This window comes from Hibiscus syriacus, unplaced genomic scaffold, assembly GCF_006381635.1.
Source record: "Hibiscus syriacus cultivar Baekdansim isolate YM2019G1 unplaced genomic scaffold, ASM638163v2 tig00110472_pilon, whole genome shotgun sequence".
Taxonomy (NCBI): Eukaryota; Viridiplantae; Streptophyta; class Magnoliopsida; order Malvales; family Malvaceae; genus Hibiscus; species Hibiscus syriacus.
Window position 1 is genome coordinate 1,704,096 of NW_024062752.1, and position 14,177 is coordinate 1,718,272.

The window sequence follows — 14,177 nt, forward strand, 5'->3', positions numbered from 1 at the left end:
GGCTCAATCGGATTTAGGATGTTACAAAACGTATTGCAAGAGTAGAGAAAAGTGTCACAAGGATAAAGATTCTTATTCAAAATTGAAAAGAAAAAAAATAAGGGGAAAAAAACAAATGGCATCGAATGAAAAAATAAATCAGTGTTGATTGCCTCCTTTTCTATTAATCAGTTTCGGATGATCTCAATTTTTATCCAATAACTCTTGTGTAAATATTTTAGACTAAACAATCTGCATGTACGTGGTATGATTGACTCAGCGAATAACTATTGAAGACGAATATAAGATGATGTAAATATAAGAAAAGATATGAGATAAAGTATCATCGATAAATAAAATTTTATCTTTAGAAGAATGATAATATAGATAATATTCTTAACACTTACTGCAGAAAAATACCAGTCGTCGGTAGTGACAAGGCTGCAGGGAGACGTAAAGTTAGTGTTTAATTCACTTTCTTACAGGAATGTTTCCAAAAGGTGACAAGTTTTGGAACGATGGTCTCAAGGAAAGATGTAATCGGAAAAAGCAACACAAACCTTGTTTTCCCCGAACAATGTCCCATTAAATACGAACAATAAAACATCATTTCCGGGCAAGTTCATCAAGAAAATTGTGCATCTGGTAAACATGGGGGGTTATTCATCAGATGGGTCTTGTTCATTTTTCACTTTGAAGAAACCAGATGATCATTCGTGGGGCGAAGCAGACGATCAATGGATGGAGCTGGTCGGCTTAGTGGAGGATCATAAAACTGAGGACTCTGCTATAAATGGTGGAGTCCCTGAGTCTGTAACAGATCAAGATCAGTTGAATCAAGTAGAAATATCCGAATGTTCATACCACACGAAATCCCAAGGCGAAAGACCGAAACTTACACTAGCTCAGAAAAGAGAGAAGAAAAGACTAAGTGATTACAGGTATAGGCAAAAGCGCAAGGTAAACATACATAGCTTTCTTTCTCATTAAAATCCGATATGGCATCGAAAAATAATACAAATACGATTGCTAAAAAAAGCTTAATGATTGTTTCTCCGAGTGCAGATAACAGCAGATGAATTGACCACGGAGAACAGACACTTGAAAGTGGAAAATGAACGGTTGATTGCTGAGAATACACTGTTAAAATCGCTGCTCGATTCGCTGCTCTGCAATGGTAGAGATGAGAATGATGTTTCTAAAGCTGAAGCAGAACCAAGTTCAAGTTCGGGACAGCCCCTGATGCGGAATGTTAAACCACCAGAGCCACCTGCACAGGATTCGGTACATTTGCGAGCACGAAGAGCTCAGGCCACTGATCATCACAAGGTAATTTGATACAGTAGACATAGTTGCAGGCTTTGCATATGTTTCCACTGATCTGAACTATATTATGGGCAGGCCATGAGAGAACAAATAAGTGAAAGTACCAAGATTCTTAAGGAATTGATCCCTGGTTGCAATAAGGTATACCAATGAAAACATAATTACACTATATATGACATTTTAAACCACTTTTTGACTCAGGGTCAGGGAGCTGTTTTGCTTGATGAGATCTTTAGTTACATTCAATCGTTACAACGCCAGGTCGAGGTACGGATACTTGCATTTATGTTTACATATAACTGTATTCGTTTTACGTTCTGAGACATTGCCGGATGTTACAGTTGCAGTTCTTGTCAATGGAGCTTGCTGCAGTCAATCCAAGAACGAACGCTGCGGTTAAAGCATTTCCTCTTAGAGATGTGAGTACTTTTGTTCAATCCAAAATTCATGTTTAATTTCATCTGTTTTTGGGCTTAGAATTCAAAGTTTGGTAGTGTTTTCAGCTCCTTGGTGAGAACATGAATGAGTTACAAAATCTGATAGAGATGATGCCGGTAAACGAGGTTCCGAATCCCGAAAAACCCAAATCTAGAACATACTGCGATGATGAAACGCCAGTTAACGACCTACTTACGAAGATCGGAGCTGATGAAGAGAGCAATGTGAAGTTTGCAGACTTCAGTGGCCTAGATGGGGATCGCTTAAAACTGGGAAAATATAGTTACCCACACTCTCTGATCCCCACCCTCGAGAGAATCATCGATGCTTACGGCGATATTTCCGTGGCAAGTAAGATGAACCCGATCATTACCGAGACGGTGTACATTTTGTTTTGTGCTTGTGTCAAAGAGATGAATGATTTGCGAATCGAGGAAGTCACCGAGCATATAATATTGAAGTGGAGGGATGCGATCAAAGATGCTTTACGTATCAATTTTGAAGTCGATTTCGCATTAGAACATTTGAAGAAAATTGCCCGAGCTTACATCGGTCAAATGGAACGCCGAAAGGTGAAGGATTTGATTATGAAGATCTCAATGTTGGAGGATGACTTGAGCTCTAAGAAACAAGAGCTTGCAAAGATTTATAAACAATCCAAGGTTTACATTGATGTTGCTGATGATTTTAATGGCAAGTTTGTCGGTTCGGGTATGTTTCAGAGCCTTGATACAACAAGGTGTGCACAAATTAAGTACTTACTATAATTCTAAAACATCCGTACATACAATCATCCCGGCCTCAAAAATACAAATTTATTACAATACAAACACGAATGAATACAATACACGATTAACCCTGGATTAGTCTTTTGTCTCCTGATATGAAGCCGTCGTTGATGTGGGATCGGGCCTTGAATCGCCGGAGCGAGTCTAACTTCCGGCTTCTGAGGGGGCACGGTAACAATGTTTTTGAGGTTATTATTTTCAATGTAACCCATTATCACTTAGCAACCATGGGCAGAATATATAACAGCTTAAATAGAGGCAAAGTCGATGCAAATTATATATTTTAATTAATCGTTAAAGAATCATATATTAGTAAATTATTTTATATGACTTATTAATAATTTTAATTAATTATTAAAAAATATTAATTAACTATATTTATTTTTAATAGCTTTTCTAAATAAGAGTAAAAAAATTGTAAACTTAATTGAAAAATATCACATGCACCATCATGAGACTGAGTCAAAAAGATATGATGCAAGTGTTTATGATTCGACCGTAAGTGTGCAAGGATTCAAACATTTAGATGGTGTACCTATATATCTATAATTTATTGATTAATTTAGATTATAGATGACATGAATTTATTATAAGGATAATATTTTTTAATCTATTTTTCATTTAAAATATTAAAATTTAAATCTTAATCTTACTTAAAAGATCTAATATTTTCTTTGTTAAATTGGTGACGACTACATTATTTTAATCCATATTTATCATTCTATTTTTCAAATAAAAATAATTTTACCACTAATTAAATTTTGCTTTAATACTTAATGATAACAAATTTTATTAAACTATCAAATTATTCTATAATACTTAAAATTAAGTTATATATCAAATATAATTTATAACTTAAATTTTAATATTTAAAATTTTAATTTATCAAACAACACTTTAACTCATTAAGTTTTAATATTTTATAAATTAACTTGAGTTAATTATTAAAACAAAATGTGTAAAGGATATTTTTCTTGTTAAATTCTATTTTCAAATCATTACAGTCAACATTTATGGTAAAATCTAATTAAGAAATCAAAGTTGGTGGCAAAATTCAGTAAAATTAAATAGTTCAATAGCAAATTTCATCGATTATTTTTTTATATATATATTTCTTCACAACACACAAATCTCCAGACGCCATGATGCTAATTTTTATTTATTTTTGAGATATTCAAATATCAATTATTTATACATTTGAGACTATTTTAAAGCTACTTTTATTTATTTGTTTATTTATTCATACATGATACTTTTATTTATTTGTTTATTTATTCATATATGATCTGCTACCTTAAAGTAATTCATCGATGCTAAACATCACTTGGCTGGCATTTTAGGGACTTCTGTAACATCAGGACCGACATGAAAGTTGGAAAAACACATCACCATGGCAAGGTTGCTTTCCTCACTCTTCAAAAACGACATCGTTTTTGACTTGTCTTCCTCGTTCTCCAACTGTATGTTAGAGAAACACATACACAAACACCTTCTCTTCTTCTTCATCATCTTGGTCTTGTCTGTTTTCTTCCCTTCCGGCAGCCGTGATGCATCTACAGAACCCTTGGGAGGAGTATCAAAGGTAGTCGCAACAGAACGTACTCCGCGGTGGTCTTGGTATTACTAGCCATTGCTCGGTTTGCTTTAAAATTTGAATGAGAAAAATGTAAAGCATATATAGAGGGCAGAGTCGATTATTGTTTTGATCACGCAAGTAGGTGGTTATAGAGATTTAGAGCAACATTGGATTAGACAGGAGGGACCCTTGTATTATCCAAAGAAAATACAAGTTAAAAGACTAGGAAAGAAAACGAGGATAAAAACAAATCTTTTAGTACGAGTTTGAGTGTGTTTATGAGTAGAAGCGTACTCAAACCGGTCCAACCCAAATACAAAAATCCATTTCACTAAACAATAACTTGGAAAAAACTGAATTCAAAACCCGATCATACAAGCCAGGTAAACAGACCATTGGACAAGTCCACATGCAAGCTCTTGGATCACACAAGCCTATTGAGTAACCAGACCAGATATGCATAAAAGGAAAATAAGACGCGTCTTTTTGTCTTGAAGGGGTGATGTATGGAATTGCGTTATCTAAGAGCTACGATGCTTAGAATGAAAAAAGCCAGAGAGCAAGAACAAATTAATGCAACATGGGAGGAATTAGTTCGTAAGCAAATATCATAATCAACATGCTAAACATCCAACAAAATTCCGTACTATAGTAGCCAATACGATACAAACAAATTCATCTCAAAATAGTAATTCTTTAGTAGCCGAAAAGTCATAAGTCTAGGCATATTCTCTTTATCTACAGCATTGCCTAAATGCTAAAGTAGTCTTCGAATTCAACTAGAACAAATATTTAATATCGATAGTTTCCACCACCAGGCATGTTTCCACTACCATTGTTTGGACCATAATTACTCTGGTATTCAGCATTGGACGTACCACCTTGATAAGGAGTGTTACCATAGTTTGGGACATTTTGAAAGTTTTGTACATTATCATAGCTAGGGCCGTTTTGGAAGTTCTGATTATTTCCCGACCATCCTTGTTTTGGTGGCATATTCCCCATGCTGTTGTTGGGTGGCGGCATCCCTCGCATATCGTTGTTGGGTGGCGGCATCCCTCGCATATCGTTGTTGGGTGGCGGCATCCCTCGCATATCGTTGTTGGGTGACGGCATCCCTCGCATATTGTTGTTGGGTGGCGGCATCCCTCCCATGTTGTTGTTGGGTGGCGGCATCCCTCCCATATTGTTGTTGGGTGGCGGCATGCCTCCCATATTGTTGTTGGGTGGCGGCATCCCTCCCACGTTCATGTTGGGTGGGGGCATTCCTCCCACGTTCATGTTGGGTGGTGGCATTCCAGCTGTATTCTGCATGCCCTGATTTGGAGGAATATCCCTATTAGGCAGCATGTTCTCCCTTCTCCTCTCATAGTTCCTCGATCTATCATAATTACGAGGTCTATCATTGCGTCTGTTTCTTTCATTTGCTCGAGCATTGTTCCTCACCCATTCCTCATGGTACTTGGGATCGTACGGCACTGCTTGACCATTAATGAAAGGTTCCCCTGGAAAACAACAGCTTATTCTAAGTATTAATAGCTTAAAATAAAAAGCACTCAAAGAAGAAATATTCAAAAGATAGAAACTAAATAATTACCTCCATAATCCTTATTCTTCACATCCAGGTAGGAATCTGGAAGAACCCAACGAACTCCAGGAAGTTCTGAGGGAAAAATAAAAATTTATGAGAATATTTAAAAGAAACTTCACTAAAAAAGCATTGAAGTGACAAGGAAATTAGATAAATTAAGAAATCATGAACCTTTGATTTTATAAGAAAGCTCTTCAGACACAAGAGCTCCAAATGCATAGTAGTGTCTGGTAGAAACAGAATAAATCTTCATCCTCGCTTCATCCTCACTGTATACACAATGCACAAGAAATAAACAGGAATGAGAATATGTCCTCTTTTTCCTTGGATTATTAGAAAATGAGTATCTATAGAAAACATTCACACACATGCTAAAACCCCAATGATTAAATTATACAATACTAAATCATCATGTCAATCAATAGAGCTTTGCTACTAATTTTAATATAACAAACTGCATGAAAATATATCAGACCAAGAAGCCCTGTAATAAAAATTACATGTTTCAAACACTGTAATAAACAATAATGTGCAGATATTGTTCTATCTAATTTAAATCATACTCAAAGAAACAATAACAAAGCAATAAACACTGATTGTCATCGAAGCAGTAGCCTTTAGTCTCACACTCACAGTACATTCATAACATGTAAAATAAAATGATAGAAGACAGGATTGATTAAAACAGAATAAACTAAAACGAATTGCTCAAACTCATATAAACATAAACTACTTGATTTAATATAAAACTAAACAACCAAATAGGAACCCATAATAAAAAAAGCAGCGTAAAAAGGATACCTTCCCACTACTTGAGCTAGAGTTTTGATATAAGAATCAATAATATCATCCCTAGTAGCATCCTCTTTAGGCGGCTCCATCACAACAAGCCAATGTTCAAAATCACAGCCGTCGAGCAAAATCGTTTCTTTCGGGGGTCTATTCGAGTAGTTAGGGTTGGGGTCGTTGAGGGAGGACCTGGCTGCTTTAGTGGAGAACGATTTGACGTATGGGGAAACTGAGTCTCGAAGGAGGAGTGAGTAGCAAGGCGGTGCACGGAGGCGACGGAAGAAGGAGAGGGAAGGCGGTGCAGACGGGGTGATAAGAGTTTTGGTTGAGGAAGCAGCGGCGGCGGATGAGGAAAAGGAAGAGAAAGAGCGGGAGTAAGGGAAGAGGAAGGAAGATAGTGATTTGGGTTTTGAGAGGATAGCGCGATAGAGGGTTTGCGTCGCCATTTTTGGAGGCTGAGAAGTAAGAAGTGTGCGAGGAATAGGTCGGAAATGTAAGGGTTTTTGAAGGGTTTCTTTATAGACGGAGGATAAATATTTTATTTTAGCGTAAACTATATGTTTAGTATCTAAACTATCAACTTTGGTCTGTTTTAGTATACAAACTTTTATTTTTTTCAAATCATACCTATTGTTTAGTTTTTGTTTCATTTTAGTATTTCGTCGTTAAAAATTTAACGAACGGGCTGACGTGGCATAGCTCCGATGGACGGACGACCAGTCTGAACGATGGACCATGAAAGAACGATGAATCGACCAACATAGTCTAGTTTCAGGCCCATCGGGTGGTGGACCATAGAGATCGGAGGATGAAGAAATTGAAAAGTTTATAGTTGATTTGGAGAGATTAAGGTGTTTTCCAGTGAAACGGAGGCTGGAATCACATTTAAGGGGTAAAAAAAGTGCAAACTGGAATGTTTGGGCTTCATTGGCCGACGACTATATACGCAGCGGACAGCAAGCTCGTTTGTTAAATTTTTAACGGTATGATATTAAAATGAAACAAAAATAAATAGTAGGTATGGTTTTGAAGAAAATGAAAGTTTAGTACTAAAAGGGGCTAAAACTAATAGTTCAGGTACTAAACACGTAGTTTACTCTTTATTTTATTAGATAAACTACCTATTTGATCACCCATCTATTATTAGTTTCTATTTTAGTCATTCAACTATTATTTTTTAAAAATAATACTTAACGTTACGTTTTTATCTGTCTTCGTTATGACTACTTAGCAGAATTGGAGTTTAAGAGTTCATGTGCATACATACCGCTGTTTATCAGGAGGAACAATAGGGTTAATATGTACATGTTAGTTTTTGTTGATGATATAATAATAACAGGTCAGTTAGAAGCAGAGTTAGAAAAAGTTGTTGGTCACCTAAGCTCTGAGTTGTGCTTAAAAGATCTGGATGAGTTAAGCTACTTTTTCGGCATTGAAATTCTAAGGAAAGGCAGGGTATTGTTTTTAAATCGAAGGAAAATTGTGCTAGACCTGCTCAAGACCAAAATGGACAAAGCAAGACTGACCCCTACTCCCATGGTTGCATCTGTTAAGTTGAATCATAGCAACAGTGGAAGGCCTCCTGAGGACGCGAAGGGTTATAGGTTCGCTACTTTATGCATGTCATATGAGACTTGACATTTCGTTTAACGTCAACAAGGTAGCGCAGTTTATGTATGTTCTGTGTGAGGGGCATTTAACAGCTGTAAAGAGAATCTCAAAGTGGTACTGTTGATTATGGGTTGGTTTTTGCTGCCTCGGAGGAATCGTCTACCTTAGTGGCTTATGCTGATGCCGATTTGGAGAGTGACGTGGATGATAGGAAGTCAATCTCGGGTGTCACTGTGTGTTTCTTGGTGGAAGTCTTGCTGCATGGTGTTCGAAAAAACAACACTCGATATCTCGTCAACAACAGAGGCGGAGTTAGAAGCATAACCAATGATACAGACGAACTAACATGGGTAGATCCATTGCTTTAGGATATGGGTGTAGCATGAGAAAAGATATCAATCGTTCGGAGTGATAATACGAACCTCATAGCCACGAGCAAAAATCCGGTGCTTCATGCTAAGTTTAAGCTTGTTGAGCTTGATATATACTTTATTAGAGAAAAGGTTGTCACAAGAAGTGTTCAAATCAATTATGTGCCTATCCAAGTACTATTTTTCTGCGTTTAGAAGCAAATTAGGAGTGAAGGAGCAGGGAGAATGTTGAAGTATGTTGTTGGTCTTATTAGAAGTGGGATGGTTAAGGTGATTGAAGCAGTTTTATAGTTGAGTTGGATGAGCTGTAGAGAGTTGGTCACGAGCTTGTAGTATAAAAGTGGTGTATGTGTAATCAAACATGAGTTTTTTTTGTTTTTTTGTTTTGGATAAATTTACATGTATATATCTAAAGAAGCAGCAATCTGCTACAAAATAAACAAATCACGCCAAGCTCGCAACCATATACCAACTATGTAATTCTCCAATTTATACAAAGTTGAACATTCACCCTATCTCTCATATCTACCAACAAGCCTATTTCTTATAAATTTACAAATGTCATTCACAATGTCTTCACCTCCTAAACTGACATTTCGGAAAATTTGATGGTTCCTCTCCTTCCAAATAGAGTAGATAAACTCACTCCAAGAAAATCTCAAAATCAGAGTAAGAAGAGACTTACCGCGAAGGTACGAGTTCGCGCAAGCCAACTTCTCTTCCCAGCCGAGAACATGTCTATCCAACCTACATAAGACTGCAAAAGAGCACTTAAAAAAATAAATGGTTCCTGCTTTCATTAGCCGAGTCACAGAGGACACAATCACAATCAACCCCATGTGAACTAATCTATCTTTAGTTGTCAACCAGTAAAGGATAGTCGTCCAAGTAATCAACATATGCCTCGGAACATGCAGAGAGAACCAAGTAATCAAACATGAGTTGTGGTTGTAAAGATTGAATAAAAAAGATGATCGGTTCTCTTCTTGGTTAGCTGTACATGGTTTCTTGTTTGTACAGTTCGTCTTTATTGCTTCTGTTTCTACTTGTTGCTGCAAGGTTTGACACCGGTATTACAATGGTGTCTACTGCATGTCTATGTTCAATAGGGTATCATAATCACCAATGAGTTTAGCTTTCTCCCAACTACCTTATTTTTATCTGTCAAAATAGGGAAGATAGGGTATGGCCACCAACATTAACCCCTCTAGCAATCAAGATTAGCTCGCCTGAAAAAAAAATAAAGTCAATTAAAATCCAATGACCCAAACAGACAAAATTTACATGCATGCAAACCGAACTAAAAGAAAATTACATGCATCAGATGCATGCAAACCAAGTAGTCATTTATTTTGTTGTTGTTGCTTGTTGAAGGGCGCCCAATTAGGTGTGTTAGTCCATCTCCTTTTGTATTCTTTCTTCACATAAGGTATCCCAGATTTTCCTCTCAACTTTCACCTTTTTCTGTTAAATGGAATTGCTCGTGAAGTCACTGGTTTCCGGTGGCAGGAAACCTCCTTACAGATTAGAAACTTGAAATTTTTCTTACAAGTTGAGCACCACATTTGAAGACTACTTCAGGATGATTTTTTGCGGTGGTCGGAATCGAGATAGACCAGCAAAGTTCATTTTGGAGGGTGTGGATTGTGAAGCTAGGCCTGGACAGATTACTGCAATAGCAGGACCGAGTGGTGCAGGCAAAACTACGTTGCTAGAGATTCTTGCCGGAAAGATACCGCCTTGTGAAATGTCAGCAGGGGACGTTCTTGTCAATGGCAGGCCCGTTGATGTTAAACATTTTCGGAGAGTTTCGGGATATGTTACTCAAGACGATGCGCTGTTTCCGCTGCTTACCGTCGAAGAAACACTCATGTATAGTGCACTTTTGAGGCTACCGGAAGGGAAGAAGGAAGCTGATTGTAGAGTGAAATGGCTGTTGAAAGAGCTTGGATTGGAGCATGTGTCGGGTTCAAGGATCGGTGAGGGATCGAGCAATGGCATTTTGGGTGGAGAAAGGTGACCAGTATCGATCGGATTCGATTTGGTACATGACCCTGCTGTTATCTTGATTGGTGAACCAACTTCAGGGGTTGGATTCTGTTTCAGATCTTCATGTAGTGACACTGCTGAAATCAATGGCAATAAATCAAGGAAAGACTATTGTTTTAACCATCCACCAACCTGGTTTCCGGATCCTCGAGCTGTTCGGTCACATCGTTTTGCTTTCAAATGGATTCATTGTTCATATCAGAGAACTAAATCGTCTTGAAGAAAGGCTAAAGTTATCTGATCATTGACTCCATCGGCAAGTCAAAGCCCTCGAATTGGTCATCGACGTTATAGAAACCTTAGCCGTGCCAAATCCAAGATCTCTAAGCAACATAAACCAAGAAGGTTGTCGAAGAAGGAGCCCTGCCGATGTCGAAAGAGAGCTAACCGTTTACCCGAATTCCCAATTCTACGAGGACTTGATATTAGTTCAGGGATTCTGCAGCAACATATTCAGAACCAATTTGCAACAAGAGTCATACAAGCCTTGGTAGCTGGATTTGTACTAGGAACCATGTACTTCAACGTTGGAAATTATAAAGGAAGAACCTCTCTACAAACTCAAACCAGCTTTTTCTCCTTCACGCTCACTTTCTTGCTATCCACGACAACCGAAGGACTGCCGATTTTCTTGCAAGAAAGAAGGATTCTGATGAGAGAAACATCAATTGGAGCTTACAGCGTTTCCTCTTACGTCTTACCCAACACCATCGTTTTCTGCCGTTTCTTTTAATGATCAGCATCCTCTTTGCTTCATCAGTTTACTGGCTCGTCAGCTTGAGATGAGACGCCACCGACGGATTCCTTTACTTCTACCTGGTGGTCTGGATGGTCCTTCTGATGTCCAATTCATTCGTGGCATGTTTCAGTGCACTTGTGCCGAATTTCATCATGGGGAACTCGATGATTGCTGGTTTGATGGGGTCTTTTTTCATGTTTTCAGGGTACTTTATAGCTAAAGATAAGATACCGAATTACTGGGTTTTCATGCACCATTTGAGCTTCTTTAAGTACCCATTTGAGTGCTTCATGATAAATGAATATGGAGGGAAACAAGGAGAAAAGAGATGCATTGAAGTAGAGAATGGTGAATGTAGTTTGTTTGGGAGGTGGTTCTTGAGACAACAGGACCTGGAAGATTCACAGAAATGGACCAATCAGGGTGTGGCGCTGGCTTCATTGTGGGTTATAGAGTGCTTTGTTTATTGATTTTGCGATGTAGATGTTACAGAGCAAGAAACTAGATATGTGACACTTCCTTTTTCATTTTATTATACCATCAATACATGTATGTAAACTAATTCAAACGTGATAGGTTATGGATCGGGATCCAATTATGGTCTTCCCACTTTAGAGACCCTTAGCTTTTTTGTCAGTTCCAAATCCATTGAAATCCATCCTTTCCTTGACGAAAGACTGAAAAGGTGACAAAATAACCCTTAAATTAACATTACTCAACTATATACATATCATGAAACTAATCATGTAGCCTATAATGCCTATTTTCATATGGTTTTAGGTACGGTCCATTGTTCAAGACGACTATAGTCGGCCGGCCGGTGGTGGTATCGTCGCATGCCGATTTCAGTTACTTCGTGCTGCAACAAGAGGGGAAGCTTATCGAGCTCTATTACATGGATTCCTTCACGCAGATGGTTCACCAAGACAACATGAATAATTTAGGTGGCTTCTTTCACAGGTACCTAAGGCACTCTGTTCTCAATCACTTCGGAGATGAACCTCTCAAACGTAAGCTGTTGTCTGAGTTTGAGGATGTAATAAGCCATGAATTGCATGAGTGGACCAAACAGCCATAGGTTGATGTAAAACGCCGCACTGTTCCCGTAAGCAATTCAAGTATATAACCAGATAATCGTGATCCCATTATATATATATGTATATGTATGTATTATAATGTTGATTCATGGTTGGGGTATTTGCAGATCTTATTTGATTTGGCCTCTCAGATACTGATGAGTCATAAACCAGAAGAAAATCTAGGTGAAGATTTAAACATGTTGCAAGGAGTTATGAGGTTTCCCTTATATTTCCCTGGTACTACTTTCTAGAACTGTATACAGGTAAAAACCCAACCATTGAGAAAATTCTATTATACTAGATCGATTATATCCTGAGTCGACTCAAGTCGAGCCGAAGTAGTAATAAAGACGAGTCTTTATGCATGCAGAAGAAAAGAAAAGCATTAAAGCTGACGAGCAGGTTGGTGGAACAGAGGATGGGTTACAATAAAATGGAGACTTCCTTGACCAAATAGTGGGAGACATTGGAAAAGAAGCATTTCTGACCAAGGAATTCGTGCCCTTCCTTCTGTCTGGGTTAACCCTTGCTACTGTTGAGACTATCTTCCCCGCTATCACTTTGGCCACCTATATCTGAAGGACAATCCGTCCATTCTGCAGCAATTGAATGTTCGTTCATATGCTTATTTCTTACTTACTTCTTTCCATTAAACCAATACTTGAGTGTGTGTATTTTCTATCCTGCAGGAGGAGCATGAGGAAATTCTTAAGAAGAGACAAGATGCCAGTTCTGGACTTGTATGGGAGGAAGAGGAAACAAATCCATGAATTTCACTCATTACGTGAGTTGATTAAGTCGACTAATCCAAATCAGGTACCACAAAAGATTTTCATGTTTATTGGTGATATTTTTCTTTTATATTTTCTTCAGACCATTAATGAAACACTTAGGTTGGAAAATATCCTTCCAGAAATGCTGAGAAAGGTCATAGCTGACATTCACGTTAATGGTAATTCTTAATAGCAAATACATATACATGCATGCATCCTTTTACATATTAAAATAATAGTAATAGTTAAAATTGCAGGATATACAATACCTAAAGGTTGGGTTCCTCTTCGTTACAGCTCAACATCTCAACTCTAATACAAATGAAGATCCTCTAACCTTCAACCCTTCAAGATGGAAGGTAATTTTCAATTAAGCTGTCATTATCTTATTCCAAAAATGATTAAATTAAGTGTTTGAAAATATAAAGAACATTGGAAGCAATACAAGGGCAAATCACTTCATACCATTTGGAGGGAATAGGCCATGTGCTGGTGCAGAGTTCAGCAAGGTTCTACTGGCCGTCTATTTACACGTCTGGGTTACTATATTCAGGTTTGTTTCTAACCAGACTTAATCTAATATTACCTTTTTTTTATTATTATCTAATCTTCACTTTGTGAGAATTAAATCATTATATAGAAGTAAAGTTACATTAAATCTTCTAACTATATACATTATTTTTAATATGATTTAAACCAACCGATCCTTGTAAAAAATATTGGACAGGATGATAAAAATGAAGGGAGGGGAGGTGATTCGTTCACCACTTTTGGAATTCCCGGTTGGTCTCTCTGTTAAAGTTTCAAAAAAGCATTGTTAAATTACCTTTAAAATATGCGTGCACTAAGATGCCCTAGCCCTATGCGTATGTGTGTTCAAGACATTAATTGTGTTATCAATAAAATATTAATAATACAATTTAGATTAATCGAATTTTGTGGAAAAAACATTTTTCAATAATAAAAGTTGAATTAGACGATCAAAATTGTTATCAACTCGAGAGTAAAAACCACTATTATTTGGCAAGAATAGCATCACATTTGAACCAGGGTGTTCATGTTGCTCTC

At 37.4% G+C, this 14,177-nt stretch overlaps 3 protein-coding genes, 1 long non-coding RNA gene and 2 pseudogenes across 4 annotated transcripts; 5 read left to right on the plus strand and 1 right to left on the minus strand.

Annotated features, from left to right (window-relative positions):
- The first annotated feature begins 614 nt into the window (after nucleotides 1-614).
- Nucleotides 615-1,379, plus strand: LOC120127946. The gene is made up of 2 exons (XM_039145751.1): nucleotides 615-939; nucleotides 1,045-1,379. Exons 1-2 carry the CDS (start codon nucleotides 631-633, stop codon nucleotides 1,315-1,317), a joined length of 582 nt encoding a protein of 193 aa, XP_039001682.1. The 5' UTR covers nucleotides 615-630; the 3' UTR covers nucleotides 1,318-1,379.
- A 1-nt stretch (nucleotide 1,380) lies between these two features.
- LOC120127947 lies at nucleotides 1,381-1,717 on the plus strand. The gene is made up of 3 exons (XR_005516582.1): nucleotides 1,381-1,446; nucleotides 1,507-1,572; nucleotides 1,653-1,717. It is a non-coding gene; the product is annotated as an uncharacterized LOC120127947 (long non-coding RNA).
- Nucleotides 1,718-1,823: 106 nt separating this feature from the next.
- Nucleotides 1,824-4,158, plus strand: LOC120127751. The gene is made up of 2 exons (XM_039145589.1): nucleotides 1,824-2,482; nucleotides 4,074-4,158. Exons 1-2 carry the CDS (start codon nucleotides 1,824-1,826, stop codon nucleotides 4,156-4,158), a joined length of 744 nt encoding a protein of 247 aa, XP_039001520.1.
- A 627-nt stretch (nucleotides 4,159-4,785) lies between these two features.
- LOC120127945 (multiple organellar RNA editing factor 8, chloroplastic/mitochondrial-like) lies at nucleotides 4,786-7,000 on the minus strand. The gene is made up of 4 exons (XM_039145750.1): nucleotides 6,500-7,000; nucleotides 5,870-5,967; nucleotides 5,705-5,770; nucleotides 4,786-5,612 (listed from the first exon to the last, which is right to left on the minus strand). Exons 1-4 carry the CDS (start codon nucleotides 6,931-6,933, stop codon nucleotides 4,900-4,902), a joined length of 1,311 nt encoding a protein of 436 aa, XP_039001681.1. The 5' UTR covers nucleotides 6,934-7,000; the 3' UTR covers nucleotides 4,786-4,899.
- A 2,940-nt stretch (nucleotides 7,001-9,940) lies between these two features.
- On the plus strand, nucleotides 9,941-11,762 carry LOC120127707 (annotated as a pseudogene).
- Nucleotides 11,763-11,829: 67 nt separating this feature from the next.
- Nucleotides 11,830-13,989, plus strand: LOC120127753 (annotated as a pseudogene).
- The last annotated feature ends 188 nt before the right edge of the window (nucleotides 13,990-14,177 follow it).